The sequence below is a fragment of the Plectropomus leopardus genome, chromosome 12 (assembly GCF_008729295.1).
Source record: "Plectropomus leopardus isolate mb chromosome 12, YSFRI_Pleo_2.0, whole genome shotgun sequence".
NCBI classification, from domain to species: domain Eukaryota; kingdom Metazoa; phylum Chordata; class Actinopteri; order Perciformes; family Serranidae; genus Plectropomus; species Plectropomus leopardus.
The window spans coordinates 4,997,618-5,016,348 of NC_056474.1; the positions used below are offsets into that span (position 1 = coordinate 4,997,618).

The 18,731-nt window shown below is 41.2% G+C and overlaps 1 protein-coding gene across 13 annotated transcripts in view; it reads right to left on the bottom strand.

Moving 5' to 3' along the window:
• Positions 1 to 224: 224 nt before the first annotated feature.
• Positions 225 to 18,731, bottom strand: part of LOC121951210 (receptor-type tyrosine-protein phosphatase mu-like) — a 197,850-nt gene continuing 179,343 nt past the window's right edge. For 11 of the 13 annotated variants that reach the window (XM_042497451.1, XM_042497462.1, XM_042497460.1 and 8 more), the window contains 9 exons: positions 17,440 to 17,594; positions 15,949 to 16,084; positions 13,826 to 13,975; positions 11,838 to 12,011; positions 9,188 to 9,319; positions 6,188 to 6,313; positions 3,029 to 3,192; positions 2,277 to 2,412; positions 225 to 892 (listed from right to left, as the gene is read on the bottom strand). In XM_042497451.1, the coding sequence (XP_042353385.1) occupies positions 839 to 892; positions 2,277 to 2,412; positions 3,029 to 3,192; positions 6,188 to 6,313; positions 9,188 to 9,319; positions 11,838 to 12,011; positions 13,826 to 13,975; positions 15,949 to 16,084; positions 17,440 to 17,594 (1,227 nt within the window). In that variant the 3' untranslated portion in view covers positions 225 to 838. The remainder of the gene's footprint in view (positions 893 to 2,276; positions 2,413 to 3,028; positions 3,193 to 6,187; positions 6,314 to 9,187; positions 9,320 to 11,837; positions 12,012 to 13,825; positions 13,976 to 15,948; positions 16,085 to 17,439; positions 17,595 to 18,731) is intronic. The other 2 variants (XM_042497452.1, XM_042497455.1) reach the window with 2 other exon arrangements.

Genomic DNA, 18,731 nt, shown 5'->3' on the forward strand with positions numbered 1-18,731 from the left:
TCTGTCACACAAGATGACCCCCCAAAAAAGAGCACACATTACAGTCAATAAACCAAACCTATAGAACATATGATTGTCACTTACTGCGAGTCACAAAAAAAGTACATACCGTGAATAAATAATCTACAGAAATATGTACAATATGCACAGCAAGAATTCAAATGGAAGTGCAAATAAAGCTTTGGATCCCTGTACAGGAAATAAGGTAAGCAGATGTAGACTGAGCCAGCTGTCCCCGACATGAAGCAATAATCATCTAGAAGTCATAAATTTACAGGACATTTAGTAACATTTAGGCTTCGAGCTCCTGCATTGAATGACTTTAATAATGAGCTGAGCAAAACAAAAAAAAAAAAAATAAATTAAAAAAAATCGGAGAGGATTAAATGAACACGTTAACATTATGTACAGTGCATCGCATTCCAACGGAAAACTGGAGAGTATTTCATCGTCCAGTGAGGATCAAGGCAACAACCACGGGACTACAGGCGGCTGAGAGAGATAGAGGCAGACAGAAAGAGGGATCCAGAGAGGAGGCGACTCACTGCAGAGGAGGAAAAAAAAAACCTCATTGTGCTCCTGCTGGCTTCCTTAGCCGGCACTGACAGAAACAGGCTGCGATATTTAACACTGTACAACTCTGTTACCTTCCCCCCATCAGCTAGAAGAAGAAAAGAGCTGGTCAAAGGAGCTGCGTGTTGGGTTGTGTGTGTGTACCTCGCTCCTGTCGGGTCGGTGACACACACACACACACACTTAGCACAATGCACACATGTGAGCTGCAGTCTTCTGTAATGTTCCAAACTTTTAAGTCTCTGGTGGGTTCAGAAGCTCCGAGTTAGCCAGAGTTCAAGTACTCCAGTGCCACTTCATAGCAAAACTTGTACTGGTCCTGAGAGACAAGAGGAGACAGAAATATTAGAGACGGACACGGCCAAGCTGTGGGGGGCGGGGGGGCAGGACAGAAAAACTGCAACTGCTACAGCAGAGCCAGTGGACAGTTTGATGACAAGTTGAGAGTGAACAGGCAGCTTTAACCTCCACTTCCTATCAAATCCACAACGTATGTTATATTTCGATGCTTAAATATTTATTTAGCACTGATTAATTCTGAAATATGCATCATGTAAACACAATACCCAACCCTTTCTCACTCCCAACTCGTCAAATGTCGCTATTTCGTGAGTGATGTCGGTGTCAGACACTGACACAAAGAGGGACGTTTCGCTGTGATATGAAACTGTGCAGCATTTTTTAACACTAAGCTGGAAAGTCCCTGTAGAGTGGGATGGTCCAACAAACCGCGGACTTTTACCTGGAAGCCTGCTGTTTGCATTGGTGCATCACCTGAGAATTGATTTATCTGCTGTGTTATGACGAGTGAGCACATGGAACCTGTTTATACCTGATATTAACATTTGTTTCAGTGATTTGAACACAAGTGGACAGGCAAGACACATCACTGTTCACAGCCACGTCTGTCCCCGTCTCCAGCTGACCACTTGTCTGCGTACAGTTATTAAATTCACACTGTTGCTAGCTGCTTGCTTATCATGTTTGTATCAGTACAGCTGGAGATATTTCAGCAGAATTCACACGTTTCCTTCAACAGTAAGAAACGATGGACAGTCATGCAGCACCATGTCCAACTAGTCCAGAAACGGGTAAGCTATAGACTATTGGTGCGCCGTCTCCAAATCAACCACCACGTCCTGCATTGATGACACAGTCCCTGTCATTAAGACGCATTTGCATTTACACAAAAAATATGCATCCAAATGCATCCCGGACCACCCTGGCGAGTCCGACTGATGGACTCACAATGATTACCGGATGCATGTTTTTAATACCAGGTGTAAACAGGTTTCTTATCGACCACAAGTCAATAAGACTTTAGGGATTTTTAAAGAGGCAATCGACAAACTTTACACATGAGATCTCAAATCATCAGGATTATATTGGCTCAAGCTTAAAAATAATACATTAATGACAAAAAGCTTGTGTTAGAAACCGCCGGAGCGGAGTTAACAGAGCATTACGTTTAGTTGCATTACAGGAAATGGGGGACTTAGCATTTTTGGAGCTTGACCCATTAATACCATGGACTAAAAGTCAGCAGATCTTGCTTTTTTTTAATATGTCTCTTGTGAGTCCCACAAGTTTATGAAAGTACAATAAATTGCTGGAGTACCCCCTTTAAATACCATCTGGTACTTTGTGAGGTTATAATAAACTCTTAACAAGTGTGACAAAAGTGCTGCTGCAGTGCTTCTCACCAGTAGGTCCACCATGTTGGGTTTATTGTTCCTTAGTGTTTTGACAGCGTGGAAAACATCCACAGAGCGCTGGTGCTGGAGCATCTCACACACGATGCTGATGGCGCAGAACGTCCCACTTCGGCCACCTCCGTTCCTGGAGTTGTCACAAAGGAGAAAGTAAAATAAAAAATCATTTAAGTTTTGTTTAATACAGAAATGACAAAAAAGCTGATAGAGAAGTGCCAATTCTCTTTCACTTATAGACGTTCATTTAGCCAAAACATCATCATCTCTTCATATTTTAGGTGAGAACTGGAGGTCATCCTAAAGAATCAAACCTCCTTAAATGCCTTCATTAGTATATTGTAACCTGCAGTCTAATTATGCACACACGCATGTATGCAAACACACTCACACTCAGAATTTGTCTCAATGTTTTTGTGGTTTATCACTGACCCCATTGTTTATTGCTTGTATTAAAGTACTGTCATTTATTGTATTACTTGTAATTTATTGTATTACCTTTTTGACATATTTCTGTAAGTCCATTTGGGTTTCTAACCTCTCTGGCACATTTTTAAATTTTTTTTTACCTGTCTTCTGTTAGTGTTTCTCATGGTGCTAAATTGATAAATGAGATAAATGAAATAAAATAAGGAGCCAGAGCTTTGTGGTGCAGAGAGGCTCTTCAGTCAGTAGGTGGAGATGTTTCATTTTTAATCGCAGCACTGGATGAACATCCCTTTGCACTGAGTGGAGTGATAACTCACAGACAGTGGACCACAGTGCGTCCCTCGCCTCCGTCGTACTCCTCCTGCCACTTGTCCACCTGTCGAATTAGCTTGAGGAAGGAGCGCTTGGACATGGGCGTGTCTCTGTACATGGGCCAGCCGAGGAACTGGAACTGCTGCACCATCCGGTAGCCGTCTTGAGGCTGCAGGAGAAACACACACTGGTTATCCCAGGTTACCACACAGTAGGGGAGGGGAAGGGTTAATCGCTGCGGTGCAAAGATGCAATCAGACTGTAAAGGTGCGGCTGAGCTGAGCCTCGATGGTGACACGTTGGACGAGAGACGGATGAGGGCACGAGGAGTCAGTGAGGAGATGAACGCGCAGACAGACGGGCTGATAGATGAGCACAGTTACAGCTGGAGACAGATAGTTAAGATCTGAGCTGCAGACACTCTAAATCACACTCAGACGCATCGATCAATAACACTTGTCAGTGATCATGTGTGATTAGATTGTATTATGCCTCTGCCGGCCAGACGCCGTTATAACACGCTCATGTGAGGAGTGATTGTTGACGGCCGCGGGCAGACTGGAGGGGTAAGGAGCTTATGCAGGTGACTGCAGGTGACGCTGGCGCAGATCAGATCCCCTCCGGTGCAGTTATGTCTGGTGGCTCAAAATTAAAGGGTCAGTTCACCCAAATGACAAAAACAAAACATAGTCTGACTTAGTTTTAGTTTTGTTTGGTTAAGTTGAGCGATATCTGTCTCTTAGATTTCTTCTTTCACTCCAACTAAAAGTTAACTGAAAGAATTTGATTTGCGGTGCATAAACCTGTTTACAGGTTTTTTTAAAGAATACTTCACCTTCATGATCATTTCTGTGAGTCACTCACACCGTGTTATGGTTAGTTTGTAAGAAAAAACACTTGTTTCTAATTGCCTGCGGCAAATGTTGAATCCAAAAAAAAAAAAAAAATATGAATTGAAAACTTAGGGGTGCGTGTTTAAAAACAGCAAAACTATATCAAAAGATTAATTTTCAAACTCTCATACAATAATATAACATAACAAACATATATCCGGTTGTATGCTCAGTATGTTCCACACAGACAGCCCTTCCTGACGGGGAACTGAACTAAAAGTGAAACTTTGTCTGTGCTCTCTTTAAAGCCAGACTCCTTTGACAAAAACGGTCATTTTACCTCACTGGACACAGACGCTGCTGGTCTACCGCTGCCTCCATCAGTTAGTTAGTTTGTGTTATTGTGTGACTTTGGTGTTTCACAGGGTTAGTTCAGACTCACTAAAGTCACACAATAGCACAAACAAATTAACTTCAGGAGGCAGCGGTAGACCAGCAGCTGCTGAGATCATCGAGGTAAAAATGACTGTTTTTGTCAATGGAGTCTGGCTTTGAATGGAGCAAAGATAAGTTTCACTTTTAGCTCAGTTCCCTGTCAGAAGGGGCTGTCTGGGAAATACTGAGCACACCACTGAATAAATGAGACTTGGATTATACTGCTTGAAATGTATGAGAGTTTCTAAATGAATGTTTTGATACAGTTTTGCTGTTGCTAATTGTGGTCCCATGTGAATTTTTTTTCCAGTTTTCGGATTCTTCATCCACTGGATGCATGTGAGAAAAAGTTTTTTTTTCCCACAAATTCAACGTAAGAGGGTGAGTATCTGATATACAATTGGGGGATGAAGTACTGCGGTCAACATGCAGCTTTCATAGGGACCGCACCAATAAAACTGCTCACAGAAAGGTTTGTGAATCTATCCAGAGCAGTGGTTCCCACTATGGGGGCCATCTGTGGCCCTTCCCCGAGGGACACAAAATACATCTGAGCAGTCACAGGATGATTAAAGGAATAAGACAGAATTTGTTTCTTTTTCACTAATTTATGTAGATGTTTTTGTCATACCAAGCTCAATTTTTTTCTTGTGAAATAGTGAATAAAATTAATTTACACAACAGATAAGAAGGAACATGATAACAAGTAATCAATCATCACAAGAATCCTGTTTACCGGTCCTGTCCAGGTTAAGGTAACAATTGTGGACCACTGATCCAGACAGCTGGTTCCCAAACTCTTCGGCTTATGTCCCTTTAAACCTGTGAATCTTTTGGATCATCACGTTTTGCATGCTGCATTCAGATGCTTTCACTAGTATTTAAACATACAAACCCAGAGCAAATTGGATTTTTTTTTGGGACAAAAGGGGGATGAACAACTTTTTTTCAGGTCATTCCCTTGTTTTAGTTGTTTTTATAGTTTTTAGGTAATTTTGGTAATGGGTAGATTGTTGTACTTTTTACTTTTTTTGTTGCTATTTTTGTGAAATTTCTTTTTGTGTTTCTCATTGCCTTTTTTTCTCTGTTTTTCAAAGGAATCGAGCCAATTTGCTGGGAATTCAAAGAGTTAAAAACAAAGCAAGTCAACAAGTGACACCCCTTGATAGGTTCAATGTGAGCAGTAAAAAAACATATTTCTAATGAATAATCATTTGAAGACGTTTTGGGGACGTGATTAAGTAAAGCCATCCAGCATTTAACGAGAAAGAGGAATTATTACTGAAAAGTCAGAAAAATAAATATAATTTTGTGTAAAGGAAATGCATTTTGGGATTATCTTGTAACTGCTCAGCTCATTTCGTGAACCCTTTGGGGGGTCGCGACCTCCAGGTTGGAAACCTCTGATATGCAGTAATGAGGAGATTGTTTCTATTCTGCATTGTATTGGTGTAGAGAAGGAAATCTCTGAGACAAAATCTAAAAACTTGCAATAATGAAACAATAACTATTTCCAAGACTGGATAAGTGTTGATTGGAGGAACAGTCGGTTCAACTTCTACCTTTTTAACTATGTGTGAACATACCTCAAGCTGTCTAAAAGACGTGACACGAGGCGATCACACCTCGGTCAAATCCCTGCTGCAGTGGCATAGTTAAAGAACAGAATGACTCTGCCGCTGCACAGCTTGAATGGACAGGCCGGCGTATGAGTGGGACGTGTGAGGTGTGCAGTCACAGAATAAATTGGCTGTTGTGATCACGACAGAGAAGGCAAACAAGCTAGAAAAGTTACAAAAAGTGTGCCGCACAGAAGAAATTATCACAAAGTGTATGTTGTTTTCTCCCAAACACGTGATTGTTGCTCTGAAGCTTGACCCTTCCGTGTCACCGTACCCGTGCTGCGTTATAGATCCGAAATATTCTGCTGATGATGTCCTCCTCCAAGTCTGCAGAGACGAACTCCACCTGGATGGGTCCATGGCGGTGGACTCCGTTTTCTGGCCAGTACTGTGGGCACAACTAAACAAAACAGGCACGTACACACACACACACACACACACACACACACACACACACACACACACACACACACACACACACACACAGAAAAACAGAAAAACACAGAAGAGAAACAAAGAAAACGGAAGAGGATTCATTAGTTTTGAATCCCAATTGAAGCTCATGACATTGGTTTAAAGTTCTTACACACAGAGATGTAAAAGAGGTTTCTGCAGGATTATAAAGTTTGAGGACATGAATCATAAGAAACAAGAGGCAGAGAGGAAGAAGGTGATTTAATTTAATGTGAAGTGCTTTCTTTTTAAAATACCATGAATCGTTTTTTCACGGGAGAAAATTCAAGCAAAAGCTGAAATAGATTTTTTTATGGATGCGACACTAAACAGAGATGCACTCTAAGTATGAGAGCTTTCTCCTAATCAACTGACCCTTTGTCCAACTAATTAAACACAAGTTCTCCAAAAACCTTGGCTAGTTGTTCTATCTCAACAGAAAAAAACACATTCTTTCTTTCTTAAAAGCTGTTTTTCTACTTACTTTGCAGGCTGAGAGAAATTCTGAGAATCTGCTCTGTGAACAAAAAACTGTCTTTAAAATATGTCTGTGAACAATGATTGATTGATAGATAAATAATGGTTCAGAATGTATTTATCTATTACCTTAAAATAACTATTTGAACAATTTTTTTTCTAGTGCAACAAGTTCAGCCAAAATTTTTTGAACTATTTCAACTATTTATCTGTTTTTTAAACCATTGAGTCATTACTTTTAATTTAATAACCATTCATCATATAGCTATCTACCACAACTGTTTATCAGTTACTTTGGCTAATTATCTCATCTCGATTTCATCTGCTTAAGTGTTAGCTATCTATTTTGACCATTCATGTAAGTAATGATTTAGATGATGATTTATAAAATGTCAACAGGTGAATTATACAAAAACTCACCACGTGAACAGTTGTCATGAATGCTGAAATTAGCTTTAGAGACCAAAACTGGTTTTTGTACTCGGCTGTAAATATGTTTATTTCTGCTGTAAAATTGGGAATTTTAACATGGGGATCTATGGGGATTTACTCACTTTTGGAGCCAGCCCCAAGTGGCCACTAGAGGAACTGCAGTTTTTAGCACTTTAACTTTGGCTTCATTTTTCAGCCTCAGAAGTTGCCACTCGTCAGGAGCCTGATTGACCTGTGAAATTCTTTCTGACAACCGACTGGACCCAGTTAATTTCAAAATATATAACCCGGTCTAATGCAACTTACTTGTGGCCATTTGAGGAACTTCAGTTTTTGGCACTTTGTGTTGGCTTCCTTTTTCAGCCCAGCAGGTTGCTGCTTGGCCGTAGACATGGTGTTCAGAAGTTACAGCCGGCAAAATATGTGGATTTTTAAAAAATGCAATAATATCTTAAGTTTTTGAATTTGTTGAGTTGCTTCACAAACTTTTGTAACCCCTGGCAACTGCAGAAGTATCCTCTGGAGTACAAATACCCTTGGTTGAGAATCACAGGCCATTTATCAAGTAAAACTCCACTCGGTGGATCTGATTTGGGCTTCTACATTGTCAAGATTGGCAGTTTTTCTCTGTTTAAAATAACTGTAAATCTAATACTTTCTGCTTGGACGAACAAAACAAGTTACTTGAAGATCTCACCTTGGGCTGTGTTGAAAGCCCAAGGTGATGGTGGGTACGCGATGGGGGTTTTTCAGTATTTCTAACACTTTAAAGAATATTGGGAAAAAAGATTAGTCTGTAACAAAAAATAACACATAGTTGCTGCCCTAGTTAAAAGTAGAAAAAGAAAAGACAACACTGATAGGGTTATTGACAGCTCTGATGGCAGTGTTGAAGAGTGCGTCGGGAGAATCAAACCCCTGGGACAGAATCATAAAAGTGAAAAAATCTCCCCTATTTCTGCTCCTCAGGAGAGAAAGCCCAGTTAAGAACATGCACCTGCTGAGCAAACCGCCGGCCTCACAGCACTAAATCAGACTCGTGGAAGCGTACACGCACAGATGGACAGATTCTGCACAGATAGACGTGCCTTCATGCAGAGTCATGGACAAACAAGGGAAAAAGAGACTACCTGAGAAGAATGCAAATAACAGGCCTGAGTACACGCATATAAATGGACACACAAATACACGCCAAAAAAAACACATTTAGAGTCTGTGTGGCAGAGAGAGCACCACTTTCTAGCTTCCTTTGAGAGCCTGTCAAAATTTGACAAATTCAACAGATGCAGAAACAAAGATGCTGATGGAGAAGATAGTAAACCTCCACCTCCCTCGTCTCCATCCACTCCTGCCTCCCCCACCTCCTCTTTCTCTCTTCCCACCTGTGCTGTTTCCTTGGCTTGCTGACTGGCTGGCTACAGTGAGAATATTGAATTAAAAGGCCTTTTCTATTCAGCCAGTCAGCCAGTCAGTCAGTCACCAAGGGAAAGGGGATTTGGATGGGGAGAGCAAGCCTGGCTTCAGGCTTTGATCCCCGGGTGTTATGACAGAGCCTCAGGCTGAGAAATCTGGATAGTCTCTTCCACAGGCCTGTCTCTCCATCTACCCGCGCTTTCATGGCAAGTCCTCTTCCACTCCACAGCAGCCACCTCATTTCAAACATATACTGCTAGACGCATATATATGTGTTTGCCAGCACAGATACACCCCTGTGTTTTTTCATACTCGGAGAAAACAAACAAAAAAAGCAATCTCTCTTTGAATCCAGTTCCCACGCTGTCCTTTTGTGCTACTTTATTAGATACAGACTTCTGATGAAAGGAGCCGTTTCATCTGTTTGTCAGTGTGCTTCTTACAGTATCCCCGGGGGATTACTTTGTGTGTTAATGCACACGTATCAGGTCGGGTTTACCTGGGCTGGGTCGACGTCGTTGAGCATTACTATGGACGTGCAGTGGTAATCCAGCACCAGTCTCCAGAAGTCCTTCACTGTGTTTGGCAACGGATGCTGGGTCACTATGAAAGCTGAGGGCTGCTTATAACTCTGGAGGAGAAGACGAAAAAGAAAGATGTGGAAAAACAGTCACTAAATACACCTCATGCATATTATATAGTGTAGTCAGTAGGCTGACAACTTACCAAGAATAAACCAATAACCATTTTAAAATGACCTCCATCCTTTGACCTGCCTCGCTCTGAGCGCTGTTTTCTAATGGAGATTTTGTGTCTGGGGAGATTATATTGGGACGCTGCACTTTTAATGTGGTTTCTGGCTCCCAGTGGTGACTGAGAGGATCCTCTACCTGAAAGGTCACCTGCTCAATCTAGACAAGAGCCAAAAAGTCCATCACGGTACACGAGCTTTGTCAAGGTGTTCTTTGTTTAGGCAGCCCTGAATACATTTAACACTCGAAAATTGGTAGACATGGATTTTAAGGTTTATTTTGTGTTGTCCTGTGCATTTTAATCACTGCCACAGATGTCCATGAGGGCAGAACCAACTCAAAATGACACAACAATTTTATTGCATTTGAAGATTTTTCTTTCAATGGCGTGTTAATTGTTAACAAAACACTTCAAGGTCGATTTATTTGCTGTTTGATCATATCACATGATCTGGTCAGCAGGTGAAGTTTGGTGGTCATGAAATTGGCCTGTTTTATATTATGTGTATTTTTTTCTGTTATTTCCAAGGTCAAAAATGAATATTGAACCCCAGACATATTGCACTGCTGGAAAGATGGTCTTTTCATAAATCTAGGCTGTTTCTGCAGCAGAAAGATGCAAATACTTTTGAAATTGTTGCTTTATGACCAGAGAAAATGGAGGAAAAGGACTGTGGCATTTGCTTTTGCTCAGAAATCTGCAGCCACACTACTGCACTGCGCTGCACCGGACCAGTAAACGTCCCTGCTGGTATGTGACGTTACACAAACTCACCTGTTTGACACAACGATGGCCAGCTGACAACAAACAATCTCATATTACGGTTAAACAGTAAACTAAAATATGAGAAACAGGCAGCACATGAACAGAATGCTGCTCAGTTTTATCATTTAATCTCAGTTTTAGCCTTTATTTTCACTATGCAGGAAATAGCAGGAAGCCCACTTCCTGTTAACAAAGTCTTGCAATAACAGCTAAACAGGGCACTGCCTTGTTTTACAGTTCGAGTCTGACAGACAGAAAGAGGGGTGGATCTGTCTCTTGATCCACTTCTATATTCTTTGTGTCCATAGTGGCAGAAATACAGCCTTTAGTCTGAGAAACAGCCCGAGGGCCAGTCAAACTGCGATGTTTTTTTGGCACATTTTGCGTCATCCACAAACTACCCACACTGTTATGTTACGAATCTGGTTGAAAATCTGCAAAATACCCCTTTAACCATGGAAAAATTAACTGCTTTTTAGCAAACAATCAATAATGTCTACATATTATCTTAAAGTGGTGTTCAATTAGCTAAAATCAACAATCTTTGCTGCTCTCAATGTTAGCCGGTGGCAGCAGATGATGATTTGCTGCTGCAATAACAGTCGACGCCGGTGTATAGATATAAATCACATCAAAATATGACTTGAGTCCTTGGTTTTGTGACTGTCGTAGAAAAATTACTGGAAAGTATTTGAATGTCACCATGTATAATAGTTACTGTATGAATGTATGACTCGTCATGGTCATGGTTTAAGTACTTCTGGAGGCCTCTGAGTCCTTCACTGTCTGCATGCAGGTATGTGAGGAGACTCCAGGGTGTCTGAGGGTTAAAATACTGCAGATGTAGATCTTTTAAATGTTTAGACTACACTGTTAGACACAGCTGTGTGGTGTGATAATTATACTTTGTAAGGGTGAATTATTGTTTTTTTTTCCTTTAGAGTCTGGTATGTCAAGTACGTGCTGTACCAAGAGCGTGTTTTATTATTAACTTTGCTCTATTTGCACTTTAATTTATGCTATTAGCACTTTAATGTGTGATATATAGTATAGTCCTTTTGTTTGTTAATGCCTTCTCTGTTGTGGGTGGGTCGGCAGTATTCCATTTTTTATGACACATTTAGTTGTTTTTGTCATTCGCGCAGGCTTGAGATTCTTGTCCCTTATGTCTCAATCTATATTCTGTAGTGTGATGGTATGCATGTGGGAACCAAAAGTCCTTGAATCCTTGAAGTGGAGTTCAAGTCTTAAGATTACAGTTCTTATTTAAGGCACAACCACACCATGGATTTCAAATACAGGAATATGTATGTAACATAAGCGATGTCAAATAATCACACAAAGAGATTGCATATGAGGTTGAAACACAAGCGTCCGCACTCTGATTAGCCTTAACAGATCAGGACTTTTTCTGTTAATTTTAAAAGGCAAAGTACTTGATTTGATATCGACGATTAGACAAGAAAAGCAACATGTTTTAGCTCACACGGAGAGCCGCAATTTCCTGCCCTGGGAATTCACCACTTTAAAATCACAGGGATTCAATTTGCAAGAATTTCAATCATGCTGGAATGCTCCTTTAAGTGATCCGTAAAGTGATGCCACTGTGTGTGTGTGTGTTTGACTCTTACATCCATGAGCGCAGCATTGATGTAATTGGAGCTCTCGCCGTCGATGGTGATCAGGAAGGGGAGGCAGCGATCTGGAGGGAGGACGTCCATGCAGCGGTTCTTCTCGTGGTTCCTGGGCAGCAGGGCGATGCTGCAATCCTCCACTCGCAGCGTGGGAGTCACCATATTCAGAGTCTGTCAGGGTGGAAGCAGAATTACACACTGTCATACGGACGCAGGAAGGTAGGCACTTGGGTCTTGAGTGCGCTAATTATCTCCCAATATGGTAATTAACAATGCAATTCTTTAATCAGTTACATTAGCGATAGCTCTTACTCCCCTGATGCGACCGTGATGAAACTTAAGGGGGGTGATGCATCTCATATAACACTGATTGGTCCAAGGAGGGGTGCTACTATTACAGATTAAAGCAAGGTGATATATTTGCCAGTGATTGTCCCAGAGGGGGACTGCACCATTCATCAAGGGACAACATGTTTACGGTTGTTTTGAACTTATCCTGCACTTGAGATAATGCTTTATTAGGGATTTGCACACACTGCCTTATTTGCATTATCATGTTAAAAGAGACCTATTCTGCTTTTTAGTATTTTTGTTTTTTTATGAAATGTCACAATGAAAGATGAAAATTAAACATGGCCACAGTTTCAAATAATGAGGTAAAAGTATGTTGAAGAAACCCCCTTGAGCAGTTTTTTTTACTCTGACTACAACCTAATGTCAGCTTGTGACTGATTTCTTTATCTGGTCATTTTCTCCAGGAACGCTAGTTCATATTTGGTTGTGTTTATAAGCTCTAACTGTGGACTTTTCAGAGAAAGTGTTGCTATATTCTCAGTCAGTCATTCCATAGACTGTATATAAAGACGGACAATATGGCAGATCCTCCAAAGTGTAGCTTTTTGATGTTGATTGCCCCTGTCTGTCTGCAGTATATATCATAAAGCCCGCCCCTCAAAAAATTAAAAACTCGAAGTACACGCCAAATAAATGTTTCCCAAAGATGGTTTTATGTCACTGAAGGTAGTTCTCATCACTCTGATGTTTGTTCAAGTTTTTGTTTTTATGTTAAGTTCAGTTTTAATGAGATATTTAATCCTACAAAAAGATTTTTCCCCCGTGATTGACAGCTGTGACAGCCAATCTGCGTGCTTGTGTTAAATAGGGCTGCTAGCAAATGGTCGGACGGGTGTTTTCGCAGGAACTCCCTCACCGTGGATATTGCTATACTGCGCAGACTCTGGCTCCAAATGACTTCACCAGCGCATGATGGCAGTGTCCCTATGTGGGATATTTCAGCTCCACTTGAGCATCAGTGGGGATGTGTCGTCCATCTTTATAAACAGTCTATCAGACCAATACTATAGACTATAAATACTGGACGCAGCTACTGTAACATCACCCACTGGTTTTTAGACTCCCGTTTTAATGCCTCGAGTTTGGCATTTTGACTGTCACTATCTTGGTTATTTAGAACCAGAAGTGACCATATTTGGGCGAGAAGCTGCGGCTGTGGAGGAGCGAGAGATGGATCTGTCTGAGATGCCGCGGACTCTATAAGCAGACAGCCTGTCACTCAAAGCGACCCGCCCCTAATTTTGTGTAGTTCTAAGCCTTAATAAAATGTAAACGGGTGAGTTATATAAAAATTCACCCCCAGATAAGTTGTCATAAATGTTGAATTTAGCAATATAGGCCAACATTTGAAACATTTCTGCTTCAAAGCTGGGCATTTAACGTGGGGGTCCATGGGGATCGAATGGCTTCGGGAGCCAGTTTCAAGTGGCCATTAGAGGAACTGCAGTTTTTGTAACTTCTGTTTCGGCTTCATTTTTCAGCTCTGGAGGATGTTGCTTGGTGAATATAGATGTTATCGTGCAAAAAGTATGAAGAAGAAATAAAAAGTTGTTTTTTTTTAAACATTAACATGTAGAAACCTTATATACAAGTGTGGACCTGAGAATAAGCATATAAGGACATTTTCTCACCCTAAACTCTTCTTTTATGGGGCTGGAGTTGGTCTGCGGGTCCAGGCGGTTCATGTCGTAGTACACGGAGCGGAGCTGACTGGCAGGGATGGTGGTGTCGCCACAGAGACATGCCTCCAAGATTGCATCATGGATGAAGACATACTGCTCCTGCAAAAAACAGCATCCTCATTGCGGATCTATCAGACTTCTAAGACTCATAACAACAGACAACATGTTATTTTATTTCTACCAGCAGCGGCAGCAGAAATGCACGAGCCAGTGTTCCTCTGCATTTTTGCTAGAAGAATTCAATGACCTTTCCACAACCTAACCATGATTATTCTTTACCCTTGAGGCATTTTCTATGACTAATATTTGTTATTGTCTATGTTCAAAGGTTACACATTACATATTTTTGCATTTTTATTTTGGTACGTGGCTGATTTAATTATCTCATAAAGCTCAGAACTGCATGACATTTTAAAAGCCTTAAAATATTTAGAGGCCTGGAAGAAGGTATTTTCTTAAATTCCATGACCTTTCAGGTTTTCATGACCCTGTCAAACCTTAGCAGCCTCTGGCAGGTTGAGACTTCAACTTTGTTATTGTCATGATCAAGGCACGAACAAGGCAGATGTCTTAAAATCAAAAACAACCCACTGCTGTCCTAAACTCCATGCAGAGCAATACTGGAGATCGCGACACATTTCCTCCTCCTCCCATCAGTCAGTCAAGCAGTCGACATGGTGACACAGCTTGAGGCTTGATGCAAATCTATTCTGAAGTGACATTTTCAGCTGACACTCCCTTGTCACTTCGGACCAAAATCCGCACACATGCACAGGGTTCACTGATTTACAGATTTACACAGAAACATGTGTTGCCATTTGATAAGTGTAGAGCAGGACGTGAACCGCTGACCTGAGAGTTTGACTAGCTCGCGCTGGGGTCAGCCGGTCGGTGACAACACGGCGCTCAAACCAGGATCTACAGATCTTATCTGAGCTTATAAACTGTAAACAACAACAAGGCTTTTCATTTCCGCGGACAGATTAAACAACGTCGGGAGAGTTAGTGTCTGGCCGCGGGCTGAGGAGCCGTGCCAACGAGCCTGAACACCTGCGAGGGGAAAACACACACATACACACTCTTTGAAGGTCACTGAACTTGAGGAGAGTGACTCAGGGTGAACAACATTTGGTCTCCAGTTACTCAAATCCCAATTCATACGTCAGCGATGAAACATTTGCCCATTAAGTCCAATGACGCCTGTGATTTAAAGGGAATTACGGTGAAATGATGCATTCAACGAGACTATGGACACCTCCAGATGGCCGGTGTTCAGGAAAGCGCAAAGTCCTCCTGTAGCCCCACACAGGAATAAAGCTGCAGGATGAGCCAGGGACGTTTTCAGCCATCAGTATGAGCTAAATGCTCCCAGTTACAAGCCTCTAAACCCTTTTATTATAACATGTATTGCCAAGCACTTGTGCTGGGAAATAGTTAGGGTGTGCACTTCAATAAATGTCTTTTGTGAGAAACAATCATAAACGTGCAAAGTCGTAGCCATCAATATATCTGCTGTAAATGTAAACACTATCCATCTGATATTTCAAGCAGGTTAAAACATGCACTAAAGAGTACATGCCCTCCAGCCTTCACACAGAGGTCAATTTGGACACTTTGGTTACATAATGAAATATACTCCTACTGTTTGAAATATGCAACACTTGAACTGGCACTAGAAAATGACTGACAGCAAAAAATTAAAACTAATTACGCTGCATTTTAAAAGATAATGGGCATCATCAGTCATGGCAAAATGGCTAAAAATCTTTACAGACTGGATCGCTTATCCTGCAGAAATATTGACTAATAAATGTCAGGTATGGTGATTAATTTTTCCCGACAATAACACGTTTTTCATGAAAGGGCTCCTTTCTTTGCGATTAATTCTGAGCATTTGTTCTGGAGCTCCAGAGAAGTGGGGCTTATGCTCAGAATTACTTGCAGATACCACTTAATCCACATCTGATGGCAACAGCCTGTCAAACTGCATCCTCACGTTCCTTTTCTCAGGAAACTCTGTGGACAGGCCCAGCTCTGCCAAGGAGGACCCTGTGGGACCAGATCCGCCGTACCTCAGTCTGGACCATGTTGACCCTCCGTGAGCGCAGCTCCCTCACGCAGTTGTAGATGTCCACCACACCCTCTCGCTCCGCCATGTCCAGCATGATGTCGATGACGATGAAGCAGCCTGTCCGTCCTGCGCCGGCGCTGCAGGGAGACACACAGATTGGAAACCTCAGGGGTGCGACAGAAAGCTTTTTTATTTTATTTATTTATAGAGGAGTAGAATACCTCAAGTTTGACATTTGAAGTACAGCATAATTTAAAAAATGGATGTGATATGTTTTTTTTTTTTTTGCTCTTATAAGCCATATTTTAGAGGGTTGGCTCACAAAAAAAACTTTCTCTAACTTCTCTCTAGTGGTATCTAGTAGTAGTTGTTAGATCTTTATTTCACACATGCCAAATAAGATAGGAGAACAAAATAAAATATAAGCGAGAAAAACAACACCAGAATGCTCATTGGACATATTCGGTAAACAAACTGAAGTCCTTCATGTCCGAAAAGGAGTAGGAGGAAGTAAAACTTATCAAATCTACCCACTTTTTTTTTTTTTACCAGTTTTATAAAAAAAAAAAAATTTTAAACATGGTTATTCCCTATTTCCACCACAGTGTTTAGCATGCACACATTTACCATCCACGTCTAATCAAACAAGATTCAAAACAAAAACAAGAGCAGATCGATCTTAATAAACAAATACACACACACACACACACACACACACACACACACACACACACACACACACACACACACACACACACACACACACACACACACACACACACACACACACACACAACACACTCACACACCAGGTCAATAAGGTCAATACAGAAAACAAAGTCACACTATCAAAAGCAACCGACCTGTCCTGTATCATATCTTACTGTGCCCATCTTCCCTCATATATATGTTTTTAAAAGCATGTTTAAATTCATTATAAATGTTTTATATATATTATATTATATATAATTATATTTTGCGTTTCTTGAGCATACAAACTCCTCTTAAATCACGTATACTTCCTTTCATTTGAAACAACGTTTGGATATTATTAGGAAGTAGATGATTTTTAGTATTCATGCTTCGTGGAGGTGGAAACTTTGTGCACTGAGGATTTTGTTTTTGCGTTCACAGCACTGACAAGATATATTTTAAAAAATAAAATTACATCATGTCCTTTCAAAAGTGTTGTCCCTGTACTTGGGGACAATCCACATATTTTGCAGTCAGTGCTTTTCTTAAGGACTATTTCTCACACATGGATCTCAACACCAACACTGTCTGCATCACTTGATAAGTTTGGAAGTAATTTTTTATCTACTGACAATAAGACTGTCAAACAAATGACAACAAAACATCTGTGATAATCTTCAGTTACGCACAAATCTATTTTTCCCAACCCTGGGAGCTGCTTGTTTTCAATCAGCAGACGGAATAAAACAGAGTAAAAACAAAATGTGAAACAAAGTGGTCATTTCCAGTGCACACCAACCTGCAGTGAACCACCATGGGCCCAGCATTGGTCAGAGTCTTGGACTTGACTCTCCTAATAAACCCCAGCAGGCCCGTGGCGTGATAGGGCACCCCGTGGTCCGGCCAGCCCGTGAAGTGAAACTGTCGGATCTCCCGGATCTCATGAGCCCCTCTCTGAGGAACAGAGCCATCGCGTTAAACACACAAAGCACAGCAGAGGACGGCGGTGATGTGGTGAGAAGACTGAGGATACAGTGTGCAGACGATGTGAGAGGTCCTTCTAAAGCAAATACAGAGTCGGATTGAATACAAACACACACTTCATGGGCAAAGTCGAGGAGGGGCTGAGCAAAGTTTCCATTATCTAACAGCAAACAGTATGTTCAAGGCCGCTTAGATTTTACCTACTATAGAACCTCTGTTATGTGGTTTAACATACCGAAGGCCGTTTTTGCAGTTTTAGTAAGTTCATATTTAAAGGTCCACTGTGCAGGATTTAGGGGGATTTATATTAAGTGTGTTTTCATTAGTGTATAATCACCTGAAAATAGTAATTTTTTTTGTTACCTTAGAATGAGCCATTTAAATTTACACAGGGAGCAGATCCTCGGTCAGTGTTGCATGTTTCTACAGTAGGGTTAAAGAGAGGGTTATTTGTGTTTTAGCTTTGCCACTGTAGTTAGCAGCCTCTCCGTGATGAGCAGCTTTGATAAAAACACTGGTGAAACTGCTTTATTGAGTGTTTTTAGCAGTTTAAATAACCTGGTCCATTTGTTCTGGAGAGGAAGAGACCTCTGCAGATAATTCGGCTTCTGGTGAAAAATTTCCTGCACAATGAACACTGACTGAATTGTAACCGGTTGAAATTTCAGCTGGTTACAATCTGCAATCCTCACCACTAGATGCCACTAAATCCCCATTAACCTCATACACTGCGCCCTTGACAGAGCAGTGTGTGAGATTTGGTGACATGTAGTGAAGCGTGAAATCCCTGTTAGAAATCCATCAGAGGTTCCAGCTCAGGTGGTTTTAACCAGCAGCCGAATTATCCACAGAGATCTCTTCCTCTCTATAACAAAAAAGTTATTAGAAGTTATTTGAACCACTAAAAACACTGAATAAATCCATTTCACCTCAAAAATCATCTCCGTTCAGCTTGTTGATGAGGCGCATCTATCTTTGGTGGCCTACAGGAAAAGGCAAATGGCCCTATTTGGAGTCAGTGTTTGGTTTGTCCGTTCTGGGCTACTGTAGAAACAAGGTGGTACAAGACGCTGGACTCCGGGAACAAGGACCTGCTCCCTATGTAGA